Here is a 25378-nt window from a genome sequence, read left to right on the forward strand (position 1 = left end):
CTAGGTATTTTAGGATTAAATTGTAGAGCTGAAATAATTGATTAAATGTCATGTTTAATATGAAGAATTTTAAATTAATTCACCTATACAGTAAGGTTCACCAAAAATTAAAGGAATAGTTTTGGAGAACAAACCTGTTTTACTGAAATGAGAACTTCAGCACCGCTGCAACAATTTCTTTCAACATTTGAATACAACAGCAAGTTTGAGTCCTACCTAAAGCTTAGTTAGAATTGTTGGCATGTTAATTGTGGTTATCTTTAACTGTATGTTGTCTAAAATAAATTAATATTTTTTTTCTCCTCCATGCAAATGTTTTGTGTAGCAAGAAACCATATTCTTTATCTCTTAAATGGTCTTTTCACCTCACCTTCTGTCATGTTTCAGCTCTGTGACATCTTTTAAGTAGTTAGAATTTATGGAGATTTGAGATCTTAATCTCTAAACCACTTGGTTTAGAAATCGAGCAAATATGTTTAAATTTTCCTAAAAAGGAGGGAAGTCAGGTTAAGTGTCTGAACTTGCCTCAAGAGAATGTGTAAGTATTGCTTTCGACTACAAAGGTCCCAAAGGTAGAAAATGTTCAATAGTCACCATTCTTGTCTGTTGAGCTGAGGCTTAGAAAGTGAAAAGAGATGGTTTTTGAATCTAGTGACTTTAATATCACTGGGGATATATGATATGCACAGTTTTGCATTGTTAGCTGCTATTAAATTTAATCCAGAGTTTAATTCATGAATCAAAGACCATTTGCAATCCTGAGTGAAATAATTCATAGAGAAGAGACAGAAACCAAAGAATGAGCTATAAGTCTGTTTGGCAAAATTTAATCATGCTAGATGGAGATAAGAGATATTTCTTGGATGTTAAATTCACACAAAGCAATGTGCTGTTGATTATAATAGAGGTAATGATAATGTACAACCTTTAGAGACTAGCCTCAAATGTTTTTTAAACAGAAAGTAGATATAAGTAGCTTCTGCCAAATAACAAAATAGTTATTATACCTTCAAGTTATCAATCTCAGGCATAAGAATAGTGGGATTGAGAGTACTAAAATACTTTCTCCTTAGTAAGCATTTCACAAAGAAAATTTCTTTATTGATAAAGGGACTTTATGTCTTGTTTCATTTTAGTAGAGAAGGTAGTCTTTCAGCAAGTTGAGGTTTAAAGCTGATGTTTCTGCTAGTGAAATGTAAGTAATTCTTTCAAAAGTGGAGAATTGCATCTAAAAAGAGTACAACCAAATAGTTCTTTAGTTTGGTGTGAAAATGTGGACTTGTGTTTTATCACAACTCTATGCCTTGTAGCAACTGCAAAGTGAGATTGCTATTGCATGTGACAGATATAGGCCAAAAACTTGATACTGTGAAATTAAACTAAAGTGTGACCTGCAGGGTACTGGTCAGCTGAATTACCCACACTTTTATGAGATTATAGAAGAATGGAAGATTTTTATACTGTAAAAGACTGCAGTTGTGTTTACCTTTATAAAGATTATTTAAAGGAAGATTTTTTATCTCTAAAAAAGACATGCCAAAATCCTTCATTTAATGATTTGTAATAATTGTATCAGAGCTTTAAAGTGTTGTTTGGGGTTTTGCTTCTTAATTGATGTAAGTATGTGTTCTGAATTCAAACACACACAAGCAAATGTAAAAAGTAGACTTGTGTATATTGCAGCCACTGGCCAAATGAGAGAGCTTGGAGCAGGGAGTTCAAACCATCTCAGTGTTATGTGGTTTAAGAAAAACCTGTCATCATCAGGCACATGTATGATCTCTTCCTCCCAGTCCTTCAAGAAAATATAATCTTGTACATGCAAATTTCCTTATGAAGCTGTTTCTGTATTAAGCAAATCACTGCATTAGTGTTTCAATTCAAGAGATGTGACATGTGATCTTGCACCGTGTCTCATCAGGCCACAGTAACTGGGAGCAATGGCAAGTGGAAGTGACAGCTCCTGCCAGGCCACAGCAATACAGTGGTGTTATAACTCAGTAACAAGGACAATAATGTGTGTCACGCTTGTAAGTCTTTTCTTTTCTTTTTTTTTTTTTTTTTTTGTTAAGAACTTTTTACCTCTGTTTAATACAGAATAAAAGTGGTGTTAAACACCAGCAGTGTCAGACTAAAGTCTGTTTTTGATATAAGCTGAGAGGCCTGATTTTCAGAATGATGACTAATTCTGCCCTCAAGTTTTGTGCTTGCCTTGTTGTTGCTCTGGATAGGCGCTGGTGGTTAATAGGCCTAACAATTCTGTTCTAACTGGAATCATAGCATCTTGTGTCACAGCCCCTCAGAAAGTCACTGTCTTGTGACAAATGCATGCAACATGATCTTTGTTGTGACTGCAAACCAATTAAATCCAGACATATGATTAACAGATTATTTTAAATAAATAAATAAAAGCCTTGGGCTTATGGTTGCTTTTGGAGGGTAAAACCCCAAACAAATTTGCTTATTACAGATTTAAGTAGCTCTTGAGGCACTATTGCAAGGCTGCAATACCTTTGTCAAAGAAGGTAACAGGCTGGAGGGATGTGGGAGAAAGAATGAAGTACCCTTATGTAAGTACAGAATGTCTTAATTAGGAAAGTGTAGTCAAAAGGTGCAAGGATACTGAATGGGAGTGAAGAGCCTGCTGGGTTTAACCTCTTGGAGAATAAGATGTTTTATACTTCTCTTTGGGTATTGTGAAATCAGGTACTTTATGCCATAAGTACTGTTATTTTTTGTACTATTGGAATACCCAGAAACCGTATTAATAGTTAATTAATTAGTTCATTGTACAATGAGCCCCTTTTCTGCTATGCACAAGGACAAGTATCAGTCTCTTTGAGGTAGAGATTCTTTTGCTATTATGGTAGAAGAAAATGAATAAATGGGATATGAAGCTGTGGTCTCAGAGCCCTGCATAACCATTGTCAGCTTCAGATCCGGTTTTACAGGAGGGTTGCTTGACATGCTTCAAACATCTCTTGATGACAACAAAAATGGGAAAATAAGTTTTGGCAAATCTTGTAGATGGCATGTCAAAACCCATTCCTGTTTGCTGTCTTTTTAGTAAGTATTGATTTTATTGTGTGTATGTGTCACTGTAAAGATTTATCTGAAGAGAATGTCAAGATCATGGTTATGCAAAGGCTCTCCTTGAGATGAAGGTCAGTAATGGAGAAGTAAATGGGATCTTTCAAGCTTTTTAGTGGGCAGGTCAGAAATGGTAGTCTCAAACACAGGTATGGTTCGTACCACAAGAGATTTCAACTGTGAGAGCAAATAGCTGCATTTTGAAGGCGAGTTTGATATTTATAACATAACAAAGTTGTTCCAAGTGTTATGCTAAGTGTTATGCCTTTTCATCAGGAAACTGGATTTATAGTCCATAGATTACATTCATCAAACCTATGAGCATACTTGTTCAGAGATGAGTCAGTGGAAGAAACAGAGTGTGTAGCTGAAAACCATAGAAACAACACATTTAATGTAGAGGCATTTCCTCCTCACTGTTTACCAAGATTTCTTGTATCAGTGGTGTCATGACTACATTTGAACTTTTGCAACTTTCTCAATATATTTTGAGCAAAAGAATTGTTTAACAACTTCCTGGTTGTATTTGTTTGTTTTCTAATTAGACTGTACCCTGATCACTGAAATCACTGAATGTGCATTTGAAAAGGATGAAAAGATCTCATTCCAGTCATGAATGCCCTTTTTTTTTTTTTTTTTTTTTTTTTTTTTTTGGTATTGTTTTGATTTTCTAAGCTCAGAAAGGTCAGGGTTATTCAGCTTCCACTTGGCCTCCTTCTCTGAACAAGTAATCCACATTTCAAACACATTACAAAATCTGGCTCTGATAAGAGGCATTGAAGAGAACAACAGAATTCCAGCACATTACTCTGCCTTGACTGCACCAATTACAGGACAGGCATGAACAAAAGGCAGTAATGCTCTTGGGAAGGAGGCTTTCCCATATGGATGTGTGCTGGGGCAAGTGCATTGTTGACTTTACAGTCCTCTTTGATAAGTGATCAAGAGCTATTATGTTTCTATATACAAGCACAAAAGGGGAAATTTAAAGAAAAGTGATGTTATCACCTTTTATTGTTGGGATTTAATTACAAGTCACTGAATCACAGATTGTGCTGAGTTGGAAGGGACCCACAAGGAGCCCAGCTCCTGGCCCTGAACAGGACCACCCCTGAAAGTCAATTGCAAAGACTCTGGTAGAGCTGAAATATGGATGTGAATGAGGTTCCTAGCAGGAAGGAATGGTGGATGTGGATTTGTTTCCTGGTTAGAAGGATTGGCAGGGTGGAAGGGGTTATGAGTGTTTCTTAGGGGCTGCAGTCCCAAGCTAGATGTTAAATGAGTATAGTTTTGATGAAGAATGCTCACTGTTTATTGAACTCTTGGTGTCTTTGATAACCAGAAGGATCTTTACTCCTGAGCTGGGCAGCATCTGTACACAGTTATAAGAATTTAGAAGATTTGTTTGTTACAAAGATTGTCAAACATTGCAAATGGAGTGTTCACAAGAACTGAGACACAGAGTCTTCTTAGTAATAGGTTTAACTTTTTACTAGCATATGATAGACAGGAGGTGATGGCATTGTATCTACTTGAGTAAAAAAAAAAAATATTTGAGCTTTCTTTTTTTTACTTTTGTGAAAAGTGTCAGATGTTAGAGTTAAATTTATGAATGCTTTAATTTCTTCTCCCAGAATTTTTTAGGTATTCACTTATGGTGATGGGTTTTATAAGTATAGAGATACAGCTGGGGCTCTAGGGAATTCATTCAACTTTGTCTATTATTAAGTCATTTGAATTGCATATTAGAGCAAGGTTTATTTTTTTTTTACTTTAATAGTTAAGCTAGAAAAGCAATAGCTTATAATAAAAATTTTCCTTTTTCTAATTATAACATCTTCTTGTAAGAGTGTTGTTTAATTTTTGGTTTACAGTTACAGTATACAAAAGCTACCTTTAAAGAGAAAATGTAAGTTAAAAAGGGGATGAAATCCCCAACAACTACAGTGACTGAAATTTTTACAAAATAAATGGTCTTGGTACATAATTTTTTAGTAAACTCATGTTAGCTGAAGAAGAAAATAGGTTATCTTGTACTTCTGTTATTAGACTTCCCCTTGCTGTGTTAATAATTTCAGCTTTTGTTGCTTCAGATTTTTTTAAAGCACTTTTTCGAAGATTCTGCTGCAATTTCTGGCCAAGACATGTAGTCTGCAGATACTCGTATAAATCTACATACTCATAGATCAGTCTGCAGCCATTCACAAAAGAAATAGTGCATGAACAATATGAATTCACAGAGGACCTGTGAAGAGAAAATTACTTTCCTGATGAAAAATGAAAGCAAGGGAGGAGAAATGAGGTTGAGGCATATGAGATTAAACCTTGCTCTTCTAATATATAGAATCTTGTCATTTACTATTAAGGATCTAAGAACTTGCCAAAATTATTTCTTCATTAGAATGCTAGTCATACTTAAACCCTCTTTTTCCTTGTCCCCAAAAAAGTTTCAGTGGCAATTAATTTTTGTGTAGTGTCTCAGCTTTTAAGTGAAGTACATATTTCACTTTTTTGTCATGTATATGGCCCTAGATTAATTAATAATAGACATTATTTGCCTAAAAACAAATCTACAGCTGCGGACAAAAGAAATCAATGTTATGGTGCAATATTTCATTTTCGTCTTTTCTTTTTCCTCCACAAAAAAGATTTGGAATGCATTGGGTTCTTTGAGTCAGCTGAGATACAGATGGAGCCAGTCAAATGTGGAGCATGGCCAGCATTCCCAAAAGATGTTTTCAGTTTATTTTCTAGTCAATAATTTTCATGGGGAAAAAAAAAAAGATGATCATGTTGATGGTAGCATCTTCCCTACAGAAAGCAGAGAGGATGGAATATTTCCATGTTGAATTAAAATGCACACATTGCTGAGCAATGAAAACAAATTAAGGCAAATTCAGTAACTTCATTTTAAAAGCAACAGCGAGCTTTAATTGTCATAAATTCAGAACTAATTAAAAACATGTTGACAAAAATTGGACCAACAGCTTGTCATTTTCAAATCTAAGTGAAACGCAAAGTGCCGAGAATAAATTATAGGGTTTGAATTCAGTCCTTAAGTTTAGTGCCTTTTCTACGTGTAGGATATCTCAGGATCTTTTCAGGGGAAGACAGTAGACAATTATTATAAAATATTGTTTTCATTTGACTAATATTTTACAAATAAGCTCTGAACTTGATGTCTTATGTTGAGAACTGGAAATATTTTTCAGTGACTAGGTATAGATGGGTGATTCAGTCCTATTTTAACTCCATGCTGGGTTGAGAACTAGGCATGTGCCATCTCTTCTCCTCCCTCACAACACAGAAGGAGGAAGTAAAACTGAGAACATGGGCTCTAACATGGATCTCTAAGTGGTCCAGATGGGTCCCAAGACTGGATTATTAAATAAATAGAACCACAAGATGTGCTGTGGCACACAAATTGCCCCCTCAGTATGTTCCCATCTGCTCTGATAATAACTAGGTATAATATAAAAAGAAATACTGAAATCCCCACAGGTTAACTATTTCTGGATTGATGAATTACCAAATCTTAGAATCATAGAATTGTTTGGGTTGGAAGTGACCTCAAAAATCATCTTGTTCTAACCCTTCTGTCATGGACTGGGATGCCACCCACCAGACCAGGATGCTCAAAGCCCCATCCAGGTTGGCCTGGAACACTTCCAGGGAATGGGGCAGCTACAGTTTCTCTGGGCAACCTGTGCCAGTGTCTCACTAAGTAAGGAATTCTTCCTAACATCTAATCTAAATATCTTTCTTTAGTTTAAACAGATTCTCCCTTGTTCTAGCACTATCTGCTTGTGTAAAGATATCTGCAGATGCCTTCCTTTTTTTTGTTTTGGGGTTTTTTTTTTAATTTTTTGGGGTTTTTTGTTTTGTTTTGTTTGTTTGTTTGTTTGTTTTTAAATAAGCCCTCTTTAGGTACTGGAAGGTCCTATAAGGGCTCCTTGATGTCTTTTCCAGACTGAGCAACCTGTTCTCTGCTTTCACAGGAGAGGTGTTCCAGCCATCTGAGCATCTTTCTGGCTCTCCTCTGGACCCCCTCCAATAGGTCCAGCAGAGTCCACATCCTTGTGCTGCAGACTCAGAGCTGGCTGGATCATTCCATGTGGAATAGAGTAGAGGGGCAGAAACACCTCCCTCAGCCTACTGGCCATGCCTTTTTTGATGAAGCCCAGAAGAGTTGGCTTCATCATTATATGCTAGTTAAAATAACATGATTCCTGAATGTAAGAAAAGTATTATTCCAGGGAATAGAGAGGATAAATCTTCAACCTTGAATCTTCAAAATATAAACTTTTGTATGTGCAAGGTTTTGCTGCAACTCTCATATGACTGGAATGCCCTTGCAGTTGGTATTTCACATCTTGCTGCTCAACAGGAAGATAAGTCCACACCAATATTCTGAATTAAGTTCTACTTTGATGTGCACACACTTCAAACATGCCACAGAGTGAGTAACTACAGACTTCAGAAGCTTTTGCTTAGGTGTAGTGTGTGTCTATTCTGCAAACACTGGGAACTACTGCTGTGTAAGTCTGAAACATCTTGAAACTAGGATCAAAAATACCATGGAGTTTAAAAAGTGTAGGCTGACCCAAACATCCTTTCATCTCTATACAACTTCAGTTAAAGGCTTGTGACAATATACTATATGTCTCTTAAAATACAGCCCTAAATTAACTAGTGAAGCGCTCTAGGGTCCACCTTAACACAAGGTGTAAATTCTCAGGCCTGTATGTGAAGTGCAGTGATTGATAGGATGTATGGTAAAAACATGTGATTATTTTACTCTTTTAAAGAAATCGGTAGCAAGCATACCAGTGTGGCATTTTGTTCTCTCAGCCAATTACTTGTTTATAATTGAAATCTCCTGAATGACTTTACAAGCTTTGGCATCCTGTAGCGAGACCTCAGAAAATGACTAAGAACCATTTATACAACTAGTAGAAAGACACAGGAATAAAAGCATATGTAGTGAAGGGCAGAATAAAGTCGTTCATGCCTTCTTTGTTGGTTGATGGTCTCGGTAAATCTCAGAGTAAATTCAAGTGCCTGACCAAATTTCAGCCTGTCTTCCTTTCAGGGTACTCAGTTGCTCAACAGCCCTGAACAGAGTAGAATAACATAACTTATCAACAGTGGGGAATGGTTAAGAACTTAGTTCATTAAAATACCAGTTATACTGAAATACACAGCCCCATGTGAAGGCTGGAATCCTTATCCCTAGAAATGCCAGTGGAAGTTTGGAGTCTGACTCTTGAGAACTATGAGTATAATACTATCCAATTAATTATTTTAAGTCAGTTATAGCTAATATAGAAATGTACAAATACTCTAGCACACTTTACAAGATAAAATTAGAAATATGTGGGGCTTTTATATGTGTGTATATAGGGGTGTGTTCAACAATGTGAAAGCAGGGCTGTTTTCTCACACACCTCATGGCTTAGCTGTTTTTTGGGGTTTTTTTGCTAACTTAATGCAGTAAATTGTCAGACTCAGATAAGAAATAAGTTGCTTCATTTGAGGTATAATGAATACTTTGCTTAAATTATGTTTTTGTCCTACAACAAAATACTCAGCTGAGAAAATTTAGTACAACAAAATTCATGCATGAACAGGTTTTTCAGTTTTCTCTTATGCAATTTAGACTTGACCTTTAATTAACAAGCCTTTCAGTGGTGCCTCTTACTGCAAAAATAAACAAAATGTAAACTTTTTAATGTTTGTTCGTAATAATCACTGAGCTTGCTAGTTCTGTGTATTTTATATAACCATAAAAGATTTTCCAATACCTTTAGCTGAATGTACTTTTTATATACTATAAAGCCCTTTAGTAGCAAGTCCTTAGTGACTTTTTGTTCAGTTACCATGGTAACTTTGAACTTTCTTTAGCTGTGGAAAAACCCATTCTTTTTTCACAATCAAGAAGCATAGTGTTTGCTCTTGAGCAGGAAGAAGAATTGGACATAGTTATCAAATGAGTTTGTATATTTTAAAAAGTCTTTTTTAGAATACTTTTTTTTTTCTTATTTAGGTATCTAAAAATTACTGAAATGGAGAGGAAAGAACTAACTTAATGAAAATGGAATGAAAGTTAAGAAAGTTCATAACCAGAGAACACTATATATATCTATCTATATATTTGTATACATATGTAAATGGGAATTAGATTGCATTCATATAATTGATTAAAGTTCAAATGTTATCTTTGGGGTATAAGTCAGCTCAGATCTTGGAGAATTGAAAGAAAAAAAAACAAAACATGATGAAGTTTGTACTAGAGCTGTGCTTTATTAACCCTCTTATTTTCATGTGAAGGATTTGAGTGTAAGACTTGAGTAGAGTAGAAATGTGTAAGAATCCCTTGAAGACTGGATCTTGCAGTTGGAAAATGTTTAATGTAATGCAGGAAACAAATGTTCTTCTGGGCAAATTGCTTAAAAATAATACAAAAATATATTTGAGCTATGGTCTTTAACATCATGGTCTTTAACATCAAGCATCTTTATTTACATCAACTTGAGAAAATTGATAGGAGGATTCCTTTGTAGCTTTTTTTTTTTCTATTTGGAATAAAAAGATTTGTACCTGAAAATTTGGAATTATCTTTGTGATGGTTATGAAGGCAATATGTTGGTAAGCAATTAAAATATGCAATCAAAAATGAGCACAGGACGAAATCTCTGCCTTGGTGGTATAAAGCCTGAAAGCTTTCATTAATTCCTGCTTGCCTTTATTATATTAAACATTTTTTTAATATTCTCTTGATGAAAGCCAGATTGCTTCTAATTACAACACAGGTGCTTTTGTGATACTGTAATAGAAAATAGTCTGATGTAGCAAACTAAGGAAAAATAAGGCTATATAAGCTACTTCAGCTCCATTGCTTGAAAAGAGTTTGTGTAGGCAGCAAAGTTCCAGTGGTTCTAGCAATGTCTGGGAAATTCAACCCATCAAGTTTCTCCACCTTTCTTTTCCTGTTCAAAACTATTTAAAATATGAGTTTCATTTTGTCAATCATGTTACTAATGGAAAATTACAAAAATACTGGCTGAGACAGGGGATAATTAGAAAAAGAAACCAGCAGGTGTTTTTCCTTGATGAATGATGCAAAACTGTGTTTGATGTGAGGGACAGCTGATCAGAAACATCTGTATTGTCTATTAGGAAAAATGTCAAACCTTAATTTTCAGTGATTGATATTGTCTTATATAAGCCATCTTTATTCCAAATGAACTATTTTGGGATTGGATATTATTGTTCTAACACAGTGTGGAATGTGCCTTATCCTTTTCTGCTGTGGAATAAAAAAGAGTTATTGATTGGGGTTTTTTCTTCCCCATTGTTATCCCATGATGGTAGTCTAAACAAGTAAAATAATAATAATACTTTTTTAATCTAATAAATACCAGCCTTGCTTCAAAAGCCTTGAATTTGGGGATGACAGTGTTTGGCTGAGACACAAGCTCTCAGGCTACAAGGAGCCACACTTTCAGATTCTTTCTGAGGAACAATATATCTCTTTGAGGAAAATGCCCCAAAATTAGGATTAGATTTTAAAATTAGTGTGTAGCCTTTTATTACACAGCCTAAGTATTTGTACACAAAATACTTAGATGCAGCTAATGCCTACATCTCACCAGAGTAGATTGTATTAGCTTCTGGGATATAATAAATCCACTGGGCCCAGTGCCTGAATTAACATAATAATTAAAGTTTCAGCACATTGTTGTAGGTCACAGTGAGAAAATGTTTAATCTTTCTGCATTCATCTGTGTACATTCAAGGCATTGGGAGGTCTACAGAGACTGAATTAAATTTAAGTGTATCAGAAATGAGCAGGGTGTTTTAAGAAAAATGTGAAAAAGATTTAACTTTGTTGGGAGCTGTTCATAATTGGTTTTGTTCTGACAAGAAAAGATACAGCAAAAATTGGGTCACTACTCAAGTTACAGCTCAATTAATGACAGAAAGCTGTGGGTGTATAGCAGCCAAAACACAGAATTATCCTGCATCTGCCCACTTGAGGGTTTGGGGTTTGCTTGGTTCAGAGATCATTGTCTGTGGCCAGCTGTGGCTATAGGAAAAAAGTGCTGGGTTGGAGTGAGTAAGCACAGGATGTTGTAGATCATCTGAAAGTTATTCTACAAAACTAGTAAAGTGTTAAGAGAATGAAATGTGCTTTTCCAAACATAATTCTAGGCTTGAAAAATTGATGACATTGAGAGGAAGATTTAGTGTCATTTTGTGAGCCTTGAGAGAAGCCAACGAATATTAAAAGTTGTCTTGTCCTAACACTACTTACTAGCCAGGGAGAAATACATAGATGCTGATTTTTGCACTACCAGAAATGGCTCAAGATCCAGCTTATTTTGAAACCAATTTGGAAATCCATGGTAAATTCCTGAGATTTTAAACTGCACTTTCCTTTTATCCTGAAGCAGTTCTTTGCTAATACAAGGGTAAATGGATTTAGTAATTTAATGGTTAATTTCCTTTGCTAGGCATCCACTTGACAGAAGACCCACAACAGGATGGGTGAAGAAAAGTTCTGGTTTTTTTACTGTGTTCTGAGGAACCAGGGCAGACTGCTGTTCAGATTTTCTTTGTGCTTACACAAAAAGCCCCAGAATGTGAAAGATGAGGGTAGAAAATAAAAATGGGGAGCCTGAAGCTGCTTAAATTAGTCTTTGTTTCTTGTATGGCAGCATGGAAAGTTGGTTATTAATTTAATATTTGGGGAGTAGGGAAATAAATGAGAGAGGTGTAGCAGGAAAATCAAGACCTGCAGGAGCTGCCCTTGGATACATCAAATATTCCTGATGTCATGGCTAACAGACTGATGAATGCTGCCTGCTTTTGCTTATAAGATGGAAATACTTCAGTGTCATATTGTCTCCATAGCCCCAGACAAAAGTACAAACAAATAATCCTTGAATAATAAAATAATCAAATTATCCTCCAGTTAAATTGTGTTTTACCTCTAAATTTCAGTTTAGGAATCCAATGAAAACAAACTCAGGTAGAAGTGAATTAAGAAAGAATGGACTGCTAGTCTGCATATTTCTAATTTAATGACAATTAAGAAGAATTATTAATGATCCGCATACCTTTAATTTTAAGTCATTTATATCTGTATCATTTAATTTGAGTACTGTGATATAATGTTGACTCAAAAATGGAGCTGATGGACAGGATTCTAAAATACTTTAACACAGCTTCCTATTACCTTTGATTCCAAACCCTTGGGAAGTCCATAAAGTGTAGGAGGCTTGGGGAGAAATAGAGATAATAATTACAGAATTATTTCTTCACAGATGCAGTAATTCCCTTTCCTGAAAGTTCAGAAAGGTTTAAATTATTTTATGAACATAATAACTGATCTGGTGGTTCTGTGATGAATGCTAGTGTGTTTTGTCAAGAACTCTTCAATTTTAATTAATTTAAAGTATCCAGAGTAGTAATCAAATAGCTTTAGAAGTGTAATGGCATGTATTCAGAATCAAATGTCTTGTGTATTGTGCATAAAGGGCTTTACTTTTTTTCTCAGGGTGCTATAAAATGAGGAGGGATTTTAGAAAAACAAAACTATATTCAGCAATACAAAGAAAACAGTAGGGTTGTAGAAGAAGGTTGAATTAATAGCCTGTGTAACTCAGAGTGCAAGCATTTTCTGTATATTGATCCTATCACTCTGGCTACTGCATGATGCATTTTCCTAAAGTAATAAATGCAAAGCCCCACCAGCCTCTGGGGCTGTGCATCTCAACAGCTGATGGGTAATTACAGGAGACTTCTGAGGCACAGGTGGGAGAGAAAAAAATGAAGGCTGCTGGGGAGAGCATTTGTGTTCAAATTATGATTTGAAGCAAACTTTCACTTACTCAGTACTGTAGAGGGAATTTTTTTCTTCTTTTGCACTGAGGGAAGAAGAAGGGGTTTATTACATTGAAAGTTTCCATAGAATTTGTTCTATGCTGCAGTATTTGTGTGTGAATAATCGACGTGCTTGTAGTCCTTGCTCCTGATTCCCGTGTGCTTTAGCGTGGGACCAGCAGTCGTGCTCAAGCTGTACAGAAGGAACCAGACCGTGGTTCCTGCTGTTGTTGACACAGGCTTCAGTCTTGCATCTTTTTTTCCACGTTGGTTTGGAGATGGAAGTTTGTGGAAAATAGATTTCAGTTGCCAAAACATTTGGTGAAGGATACAGACTCCACTGCTTTTTTCCCTGCCTTCTCCAGTTGATGGCTTAGTGGAGTACGAGCATCTGTGGGGAACAAAATCTTAGTGCCTTGAAATGTGGAGAAACTTCAGACCCTGAATGCAGATTAGATTATTAAAAAAGGAAGAGTACCCAAACCTGAAATTTATGTAATGTGCTTGTCAGTAGTGTGTCACAGCTTTTCTCTTTTGATTATCCTTTGTAAGATACGTTAAATTATATTTTCAGTTACGCTTTCTTCTGTAAGTGTTATTTGGATGATTACAGTCTTGTTTCTATTTCACATCTGTAGGGCAGAAGGCTGTAAATAATTCTAAGCTCCTATGCAGTAATAATAAATATTGAAGTATTTTAAGCAGGTTTTTTAGACAAGTTCCTGGAGGGGTGAAATTACTTCTTAATATCTAATGTTTCCAAAATGAGGCAGTATCTCTGACAGCATCACTCTTTCTATCTCCATCTTCTTTCTACCCCTTCCATTACCTGAGAAGCGAGTTGTTAAATTTTATGTTTGATCCATGCAATGATGCAAATATGTTACATTATCTATGACACTCTAAGTATCTCACCTTCTTAGACATATTTATTGCATAAAGAGTAGAATAAAGTACCAGTGGTGCAAATGTGCTGTCTTCAGTGGTATTTACCAGCAGATATCTTGGCTCAGTCATGACAGCAAATCTTTCCTCTAAAATATCAATAAAGCACTAGAGTCCAATTATTTTTATACTCTGCTAATCTTCTTTTGCTTTTACAGTGTTCCTGCAGGCTTCTATAAAAAGGCTATTGGTAATCTCAGTAGGGAGGCCTCCTTATCAAGTAGTTTCAAAGAACTTATGACTTCTGAAAAAATAAGGAGGTAATACTGAATTAATGGAGAAGGGACTAGTCAGTCTTCAAAAAACTAAATGTAAAGCATATATAATACTGATTTACTACTTGCAGAAGTTTTCTTGGATTTTCACAGATGTGATAAGACTTGGAGAGAGTTAGAAATCTTTTATATTTTTAAAATACATGCCTAAAACGGTCCTTTAAATATAAATCTAGACACAGCTCTTTTTATATACTCATAGCTGAAAATAAATCAGTGCACATATAGTTTTAAAGCTATGGTCAGACAAAGAAACCTGCTTATCAGTTTTTGAAAGTCTCATTTAAAGGAACAATTGGTATCAAGAGTAGATCTTGAAAGCCTTATTTTGTTATAGCTTAGTGGAAGAATGTTAGAACATTATTAAACTCTGTTTAAGAGTGAGTGTTAGAGAGACAAGAGCCAAGCCCTGCTATTTTCTGAAGAGAAGAATAAGAAGTGCTGTGGAGAAGGACCTGGGGGTCGTGGTGGACCACAAGCTATCCCTGAGCCAGCAGTGTGTCCTTGTGGCCAAGAAGGCCAATGGTGTCCTGGGGTGTATTAGGAACTGCATTGCCAGCAGGCTGAAGGAGGTGATCCTGACCCCCTACTCAGCCCTGGTGAGGCACATCTGGAGTGCTGTGTCCAGTTCTGGGCTCCTCAGGATGAGAGAGATCTGGGGCTCCTGAGCAGGTCCAGTGAGGGCAACAAAGATGATCAAGGGTCTGGAGATCCTCTCTTACGACGAAAGGCTGAGGGAGCTGGGGCTGTTCAGCCCTGAGGAGAGAGGACTGAGAGAGAACCTCATCAATGTCTCTGAGGGGAGACATGTCAGAGGATAGACCAGGCTCTACTCAACAGGACAAGAGGCAATAGACAGGAGCTGATGGGTAAGAGATTCCACCTGAACATGTGGAAGAACTTCCCTGTGCAGGTAACCATGAACTGAGATGGATCACTCAGAGAAGGTGCGGAATCTCCCTTGCTGGAGAGATTCCAGAACCATCTGGAGACAATCTTGTTCCTTGTGCTGGTCCCTTCCAGCTTGACCAATTCTGTGGAGCAATAACAAGAATTATCTTGTTTAAAAACTAGCAGCTGTTACATGAAACATGTGAAGGTATCCATCAACTTTCTTTGAACTGTATCCTCCTTTATCATGTTATGGAGGTAAGCTTTAGAGAATCATGGAAGAAGGTGTGGGGGAATGGACTTCAGAGCTTTAATATTTCATTGATGTCTTGCTATGTGTTTAGGAAGCTTTTCCATGATACAGAATTGTAATGTCCATAAGTGGGCTTGTTTCATGAAGTGGCTTTGTAGAGGCAATGACTTATTTCAGCAACACTTTTTTCTTAAAACTTTGTTATGTATCTGCTACTAGTCCATTAAAACTTGATGTAAGTTGCATTGGTAACTATCTGCGGTTATTAGCAAAAAACCTTACCTATTTTCTTTGCAGTCAGATAAATCAGATTTTGAGATTGCCACATATGAAATTATCATCTGAATATCTCTGGTTGTTATTTATGCAAGACCCTGGTGTTATATTCAGTAACAGGCTCTTGCTTACGTGGACAGTGCTTTTTCTTCAACATCTCCCATGTTCTGAAATACTATGGCCTAAGTTTTGATTTGGGGTAGGAAGAAGGGGTATAAAAAACAGTTATACCCTGTCAAACCACTATAAAAATAATGGTAGTTTTGTTTTTTTCTTTATTGTATTGGAAAGAGAGTGCTAATTTAAGAATTTTTGTTGCCAGAAAAGCAAAAAATAGCTACAATACATTGGTGAGTAGAATATCATCTGTCACACTTCTGCAGATTTCATGAATTTTTACTCTTTTCCATAATAATTTTTTTTAAATTAGTTTTAATTCCATTTGCCTTTTCACCTATCCTTAACACCCTACTTTTATATATTTTTTTATCTGACTGCTGCACACAAAATACAAATAGAGGTGTCAGGGTTTTTTTTATTATTAATGTTTATTCTGATCTTCAAATGTTATTGGGGATTTCCAGTGACTGCTGATTAGTGAGGACACTGACCAGCATAGAGCTTAGCCAACCTTTGCCTCTCAGCAGGAATTGCAGCGCAATAAGAAAGGTCTCTAAAGGAGATACAGGGAAGAAGAGAGTGGAGGGCATCATTGAAACAAAAGGTAAAAAACCTGAAAGTAATAGGTCAAAATATTTCTAGGAGGATACATTGCAGCCTCTGGAGATGGTAACAGAACTATCATAACCATCAAGGTTTTCTGTGTTTTCGGAAGTCCTTTCAAGTGTTTCATCTGAATTTTTAAATAGTCATTTCCTGGTTCTGGATTTGCCCTTGAATGTTCCTTCCCATACATCTGCAGGTGGTTGCAGTTCTGTGCAAATACCTGTGGGTGTTTTCCTCTGCAAAGTAAGGACAGTTCAGCTGCTTTTATTGCCATGACCTTGACCAGAATCCCTGTTATACAAATAGTTACTAATATTTTTTTTCAATTTGCCTCCATTTTAAAATACACGTATATTTTTTTTAACTGTGGACACATAGTTGGTTCTCCTTTCCAGAGCAGAAGGTTGTCTCTTCCAAACTCAATCCACTAAAGATCTGTGCTGGGCTCATTGATTAAATGCTTCTGTTGTCCTTAGTGCTTTGTCCAGCACTTACATTCATAAAAGAAAAATATCAGTAGTCATTGATAGTGATAATTAATCAATTTGGAGGAATGTTATCTGAGTTTTTAATGAAATTTATCAGATACTGGAGTTCAACACCAATTATTCAAACCAATTTAAATTGGCACTATTCTTTTGCTCACTAAATGAAAATTCTTCTGCCTTTGTCATTCTTTGGAAGATAAAACTGTTTCTAAAAAAACTATGTTGAATTTCTTATAACTCTTACTTCAGTTTTTAATAATCATGTTTCTGATTCTGTAACTCATTTGAACACCTGACCTATGTTTGGATGGTGGCTGAAGGTAATTCTGGTGTGCCAAAATAAATATCAAATGCATCACAAGAAAGACTTATCCTGATACTACTACTTATATGCAGCCTTATGTTAAAAAATATAGTTCTGGCTGAATTATTTTCCACATGACAATGAATTGAGATAATGAAGCTCAAAGAGTATTTTTGACTAATGCTTTGCCTGTTTTGAGAAGTTTGAGCTCAGAACTAATCAATAAAATAGTTCTTTTACTCTTTGTAGCTGACATGGAAATTCGTTTCACTTCATTTGAGGAGGCAGGGTTGCAAAGAGATATTAGATGGCTTGTTTAGATCAAATATTTCTAGTGTAGCAGCAGGCCATTAGCACATTTCTCTGCTTGTTATTTTGAACAGCAGATTTCTTCAGCTGAGACTTCAGCTTCTCAGATCCCTTTTGTTGCTGTAGGATCCTTTCATAGAATGTCTTCCTCATGTGCTCAGTAACTCAGAAAGATTTTTCTTTGTTATGAATCTTTTTTATATGTGAAAAATCTTTCTTAAATGAGAGTATCCTCAACAGGCTGGAAGATGTAATAAAGCAACTGTTTTCACATTACATTTCCATGTTTACAGGAAGACCAAGAGCTATAAATAGCTTCTTACAAACATGTTTTGAAGACTAAGGTAGTGATCCCACTGACTTTTCCCAAATGTTTTTATGTAGATATTTCTTCAGTGTTACAATCTTAGGCAGAGAGAGGGGGGGAAAAAAAAAAGTGACAGTTTTGCAGTTTTGTCCATCTCCTCTGGAAGGTGTTTTGTTTTACCTTTTTCCAAAACCATGCTGGATCTCTTTTTACTGTGTCAAATGCAATGTATTCCTGTAGTACCCCTTTGAGACAAGTGCAAAACTGTTTTTATAGCAGTGGCTCATCATGTACATAATACCATTGCAGTGGCATTCCCCCTGCATCTCTGGAAAGCTTATTGCTACAAAGGGCTTCTTTTAACAGGAGTTAATTAGGACTAGAAAATTGCTTGTTGTTTTTTATTGCATCTAAACCCCAGGACATTCTGCACTAATCCTCTAGTGCTGTGTGGTGCCATACGAATGGTATTCAACTGATGTCTCAGAAGTTTCTTATTAGCTTTGAAACTGTTCCTTATCAGATCATTTAACTCATTAACTCTTTCTACGCATCAAATGTGTTAGCTGGGGATTATTTTCTTCCTTGTTCTTTCATTTGAAAGGCGTGTTTAAATATAACCCCAACAAAAAAAACAACAATTTTGTGTTCTCCTATTCCAAATTCCAAATTTTTACTCAGGACAATGAGAAACAAATGCATCTCATTTGGAAAACTCTCAGCAAGGATGAAGGTGCTACTGCTTCGTCCAAGACTCTACAGAAAATGTTTTTTTTTATCTAGGACAGAGACTGCTTTCTACTTTTGCAAGAATTATTGCATTTGATTTTTGCTCAAAGCAAATGAATTCGAATTTTGCAGTTTAGCTGTAAAGCCATTGGGAACCTTGAAGCCTGGAAAAGGCCATTGGAAAGTTGTCCAGCATGTTTTTTAGCTTACTGCAGAAACTGAAGCCTGTATTTATTTGGTGGTATATTTCTGCTCTGGTTTCCCAACTTCTTAACAAAATTCATAAGTTAGTTTTAAGGCAGCAGTAAGGTTGAGGAAAAGTAGTTTCTCCTGTGAACATAGAAGTGATGTGAGAGTATTTGACATTTTGCAGCTTATTCTTAATTTAGCAAGAATGCTTTTAAAATCTGATTTCAAACTTTGGGGTTTTGAATAATTTTTTGACGCATTATCGTTATGATATGAAGTGCAGGGTACTGCAATCCACTTATTAATGATGTAGCTGCTAATTAGAAAAAGGTTCTCCTATTTTCACCTTCTAGCTCTTTAGTATTTCATGTACACTAAGATGGCACCATTCCTGAAAACTCCTGCTTGCTTTCCTCTCCCTCCCCAGATGCAAATCTGCTTTTGAAGTGCATACTCTGTGTGATTAAATAAAAGGACATGAAAATTAGTGAGGAAATTGCATGGTGTAGCCATTTTAGTTATTAATTTAAATGGCTGTTTAGCAAAATGGAGTAATTTATCACTTATCTAGTGTTCCCTACAAGTCATTTGTCATGAGTAGCAACTATCATAATTTTATTCTAATCTGAGATGGTGGGAAGGGGTCAGAGGTTCATACTTCTTGTGATTGGCTGCTGATTTAATGATTATATGAGAAACAAAACAGGAGTTGGAAAACTTTCTCAAGTTTCTTTGCGTCATGATATTCTGCCTGACTTTGTATCAGTTATGCTGTTAAATTTTTCTCAGCAGGTAGAATTTTTTTTTGCACCTCATTTTTCTGCAATGGATATTAGTTTTATGTTGGACACCAGTAGTGCAGGCTTTGGTGCCCAGGATCACAGGTGCAGTGTGAGATAAACCATGGTCTGATAGTACATTCCAGGAACAGGGATTATGGCAGTCCAAAGCACTTGGTTATAAAAACTAATCAAAGTTTTACTTTGTCATGGTTTTGAGTGGAACGCTTTCTGCCAGAGAAAGGCTTGGATTGGTTTGCCAGATCCCTCAGATCCCTGAATCTGTGGAATGAGTAGACATTTCTACAGCCTTTTTTTTTTTTTTTATGCAAAAGGATAATTTGAAACAATAATAAGGAGCCCTTGAGAAGTAATTCCTCAGTCCTTGAGAATTAATTGCTAATGGTCTTTAACTTTTCCAGTTTTGTTCTCATGTTAGGCTAGTCATGATTACCTCATAATAAAATTATTCCCTCACAAAGGGAAAAGACACAGACATTTGTACTTACTAGAGAGGGAAGGGACATTAAACAATAGGAAATAAACATGTAGATATTTCTCAGCTGTGGATTTGGAATCATGAATCTGATTTTTTTCTCTAATTTGCTTCCTTGGTATCTTCTGTGGAGACTTTAGAAGGCAAGGAGTATAGTTTCTGGAAAGGAAAAGAAAAAGTTTGTGAGAAATGAAAGAAACCATTGAAGATTCGTCTGTTAAAAAAAGTCATTTTCAAGACACAGGAACAGAAAACTGCTAGTGTAGAACAAGAGCAGTACTTGTAAAAGTTAACTCAACCCTAGCTGATAAAGCAGACCTTCTGCATTCTCTCAGAATGAATTTCTTAAGCTTTAATATAATTCCATCCTTTTTATTGGTTTCGTACTTAAGTCTTAATTTTTTAAACTAGACAGTATTATTTTGGTGTCTTCTTTGAGTGCCTGTGTTTTATTTCTAAATGCAACCTGATCATCCTTTATTATGTGATTGGGAAAAACCAGTCAAATTCAGTGTGATAATTGGAGAACTACTTTATAGGCTTTGTAATTTTTTGTCTCAAGATCTGGGGAGTGATGTACAAATGGAAGGGTAATGGTTGGCTTCCTAAAAGAGTAGTGTGCTGTGGTACCTTGTACATGATGCATCCTGAGACCACTCAGTTCAGCAGTGCACACCTTGTGTGGAGTATTCCCTTTGGATTGAATAGCAAGCCATTGGTCTGCCATTACTGCAAAGTTTGCACAGAAGCAGCAGTTCAGGCTGTCTGGTTTTATTGTATCAGTCATTCTTGTTAATGGCTTGTCTGTGTGCTGTTTTAGTGTAGCTTTCCTAAGCTGCATTACTTTTTCAGAATGACCTTATAAGTTTATATATTGATGGTGTAGCAGATAATGTTTGAATTTTAAATTGCTGTAAAATGGAGCACTGAACAGTACATCTGGGAACATACTAGACTGTGGTTTGGCATAATTTATTTATTCAGAACACATTTAATGTTTTGAAGATTGTAGAGAAGTAACTTGGTTGTTAGAAGTAGAGTATTGGTGGTGTCAGCTTGTTCTCTCTTTGACAGTAATTATTTTGGCAGACAGATAAATTGGCAGCACTCTACCAGGTCTTGTTGTGTAATACTTAGATGGGTTTTTCACGTGGGTTGTTGGGGTTTAGTTAATAAACTTTCGGGTTCTCACGTAAAGGAACATTGCAGCTATGAATAAACAGATTTGATTTACTCTTGCTGCAATTTTATTTCTCTTGTCTATGGTTCTATTGTTGTTACTACCTAATAAGATCAAAGCACCTAGTCCTATGTATGTGATTTAAATCAGGCATGGGTACAGGATCAAATTAATATGGATACAGCCAGACCTAGTTTATGATGTAATGTTGCTAGTGAGATGGGTGGATGTGCTATAAAGCTCAGCATAGTGCTTATGCAGGACTGTAAAATCTGCTACAGCCCATGGAAGTATTGCTTCCATGTGTTTTATCAGACTAAGGATTAAATTAACTTCCAAAGAGTTGAATACTAAAACTGTTGTTGACTCCAACGGGGCAAAGAAACAAACCCTTCCTGCAGCAACAGGTGCCTTAATAGAGTGCTTCCCTTGTTTGAATCCTTTTTGTGACACAAACAGATTGTGCCATTCTATATATGCACATCTGCTGTAATTCTGGATTTTCACTCCCATAATACACAACAATTTACAGTACTCAAAATTCAGAATAAAAACATGTTAAACTCCTTTATGGTGTTTCTATTATCTTGTGCTTTTCTATGCAGGTAATTACATTTTAATCATTAAATGAAGTGCAACACTTCACACTGGCTAGAATGACTGCTATGCATTTTTAATGGTTTCTCTAAGTGTCATTAAGTGATAATTTGAAAAAATAAACAAACAACCAGCAGTTTACACAACTGGTTATTAATGAAGCCTGTTCTTAATTTGCTTAAAGGATCAACAAAAATTGTGGTATGAAATGTAGCAACAGATTGAGTGGGTTTTCTTACATAAAACATTTGAATGTTTTATGGATGTTTTTTAATGTCCATTCTAAATACATACATTTCTATCAAGTGTAAAATAGAGCATCCTTTTTATATTTAAAAGTTTATACAATGTTGATTACTAATATTATTTAGTGGCTTTTCTGTCCTGCACGGAAACATTTTGACTCATGTGCGTTCTGCTCTGGTTTTCAGTGACAAAGCGCAAAAAAGATTTGTAACCTGCTTTCCTCTTCTTGGTTTTCCTGACTCTTTGCTAGCCTGTGGCAAACCTGTGGGTGTTTCACCTCCCATCTTCCCATTTCAGAGCTGGGCACGGCAAGGCAGATGAGGAGCTGCTGTGCCAAATCAATTCCCAAATATCAATGCTAGATTGAGGGCAAATATGTCTGAGGTTTCATCCCAATGATCATGACAGGGAAGTTTAATTTTTCTGTGAGGAATTAATTCCTCTGAAGACTGGAGAAATGTGGAGTTATTTTATTGGTATCCCCTGTCCTGCTTCAAATAATTTATGTAATATTTTTAGTTTGACCAAACTAGAATATTGTCATAGAACATGTTTGAATACATGGAATGGAAACAGCATAAAAATAGCAAATAATGGGTATTTTGGGTTTGTCAGGTGAGCAGAAAAGATAGTTTGGTAGGAAAAGCATGCAGTTAGTGTCTTTATCCACACTGTTCATGTTTTTTCACCAAAATGTTTCCTCTGAGGTAAAATGCTGTGCACAGTTGTGTTTTTTTTTTTTTTTTGTTTGTTTAGAAGTGAAATTCAGTTTTTAAGCAAGTGAATGCTAGTTTGATGTAAATCAAATAATTATGTAAATAAATGATGCAAATAAAATTAATGCGTTCAAAATTTTAAATTTGATGATATTGAGTATCACGGACTATATTTTGAAGTTATAAGGAATGAGAGAGTATTAAAAAATTAACAGTGAATTCTGCAGGGGTATTGCTTGAAGAATTACTCAGGTTTTTTTCTTGGATGAACTGCTTGCTTCTTCAAGTCCTTGTTTAGGAATAATTTATTTTAAAAGAGCCTGGTGTGTACTTCAGTTCCATACATTTTTGTGTCTGTGTGAATGATCAGAAGCAGTTTACAGTACATAATGTGTGTGCATAAATATTTTGCATGTTGGTACATGTCCTTCTATATTTTTTTTGTTTTGTTTTTTGTTGTTGTTGTACAGTCATTAAATACGTGGGACAAAACTACAAATACAAGGTTGCTGCATCTGTTTTATCATCTCTCCATTGTAGGTATTCATGCTGCTTTAATATGCCTGTGAAGCAAGCGCCCATAGCAAATAAATTTGTGCTTGAGAGTTTTATGCTTTTTATTAAATATTCATTAGATGAGATGCAGGCTGCTGCTTTGAGTGCATTGAAACCCTAGAAAATTCATTATTTGTGAATCCTTTATGCACCATGAGCCAAGGTGTTCCTCCTCTACTGAAACATGTCAGGATCCAGGATGTGTTGCTATCAGTTGCTATTGAGCTGAATCTTGCTTTGAGCTCTAAAGAGAGCATAATAGATAGACAGTAATTTTGATTTTCTTACATTATAGTCTAGTATGATTTGGTTACTGCCACAAAAAACTTCCACCAAAAAAAAAACAAAACAAAAACCACCAAACCATAAAACCCCACAAATCTGAAAGTACTTCAAGTAAACAAGCACTAATAAACTTCTAATGTTCTTATTACAAAGCAAAGTAAAAGCTAAATCCAATCATTGTCTAGTTCCTTATCTGATGTATTTTGCAGTTATTCTGAGCTTACTCTGAATTTACTCTCCTATCTAAGGAGAAGCATTTTCAATATCCAGGATCAATATATTAGTGTTTAGGCTACAACAGAGGACAAATGCACCAAGGACTTCTCAAAAAACCTGTGTCCTCACACCTGTGTTTTGCATATTCTGTCATTCACTGGTCTCTTAAATTCATACTTTTATTCCTTTTACCTATGTATTTATGCGTATGTTTTGGGTTTGTTCTGACAGTATCACACTGTGTGTAGCTCTGTCCTGGAGGTTGAGTTTATTCTGAAGAAGGGTGGAATTTGATATCCTCAGATTTTCACACCTTCATCCTTACACTTCATAAAACCTGCATGTTTTCATTGGGATTTTACTATCTTATTATTAGCTAAACAGATTATTTTTGCCTTTTTAAGCTCTAAATTTCATACACTTCTAGTGCAAGGTCTGTGTACATGTTTGTGTATAAGATTTTAGGGAAAATGTAATCTCCATATATGTTATACTTTTTTGTCTGAGATTGAAAGCTCAGCGATTTGTGTTTCACCGTCAGGATAAACTAAGAAAAATAACCTGTATGGCACATACTAGCTAGTAAAAGTACATCCCAACAAAAAAAACAAACTTATTCATTTACTGATTCATGTTTACTTGCTGTCTGGCACAGTGCTATATAAAGCTTTAAGGCAGATTCTTAAATTAATTCTTTGTATCTTTAGTTTATTGAAGACCTTAGGCAGAGCTACTGGAAGTATCTAGGTTACTGATTCTTTTTGAGGTGTTGTAATTTTAGTGAGAGTTGGGAAGGAAAAGATCTGTGTTTTGACTAGAAGAGTTATATATTTAGATGTGTTTCAGATCATCTTGCTTAAATAGCATTAATACAATTTCTGGTACAGTTTATTTTCCGAGTTTAATCATGTGATGAAAATTCTGTTATAAAATAGTTTAAAAATATATTCACGGTAAAACTCATGTATCTCCTTCCTTCATGGATTTTAAGTGTTTTAAATAAATTATTTTTTGATACAGTGCTTGCACTAATACTGTTAAATTAGCTATGAAAATAATTCATGCAAGTTGCCTTTAATTAAGTGCCAGCGATTTATTTGTTTTTTCTCTCCTTTTGTTTGCCAGGAAAAGAAGAATATATTGCAACATTCAAGGGATCAGAATACTTCTGCTATGATTTATCTCAGAACCCCATACAGAGCAGCAGTGATGAAATAACTCTGTCGTTTAAAACGCTGCAGAGGAACGGACTGATGCTTCATACAGGAAAATCGGCCGATTATGTCAATCTTGCACTGAAAAATGGAGCTGTCTCCTTGGTCATTAATTTGGGCTCAGGGGCCTTTGAAGCTCTGGTGGAACCTGTGAATGGGAAATTTAATGACAATGCCTGGCATGATGTGAAAGTAACCAGGAATCTGCGTCAGGTAACAGTACAATGGATACAAGAATAACTGACTTTGTTATGAGTAAATGCTTGATGATTTGAAAATTGCATATTGGATGTTTAGCAGGCATTTGGTTAGTTTTTTTTATTTGCACAAGGAAGGATATTCCTGCCACACTTGAGCAGGGGCATATCTAGAAAGTAGTAGGGCAAGCAGCTGTCTGAGACAGTACCAGTGACAGGTTTTCAAG

General features: G+C 35.7%; 1 protein-coding gene across 33 annotated transcripts in view; it reads left to right on the forward strand.

The window, feature by feature from the left end:
• Window positions 1-25378, forward strand: part of NRXN1 (neurexin 1) — a 668143-nt gene that overhangs the window by 198476 nt on the left and 444289 nt on the right. For all 33 annotated transcript variants that reach the window (XM_030269639.4, XM_030269642.4, XM_030269660.4 and 30 more), the window contains one exon: window positions 24866-25167. In XM_030269639.4, coding sequence (XP_030125499.1) covers window positions 24866-25167 — 302 coding nt within the window. The remainder of the gene's footprint in view (window positions 1-24865; window positions 25168-25378) is intronic.

Source organism: Taeniopygia guttata, chromosome 3 (genome assembly GCF_048771995.1).
Source record: "Taeniopygia guttata chromosome 3, bTaeGut7.mat, whole genome shotgun sequence".
In the NCBI taxonomy this organism is placed as follows: Eukaryota; Metazoa; Chordata; class Aves; order Passeriformes; family Estrildidae; genus Taeniopygia; species Taeniopygia guttata.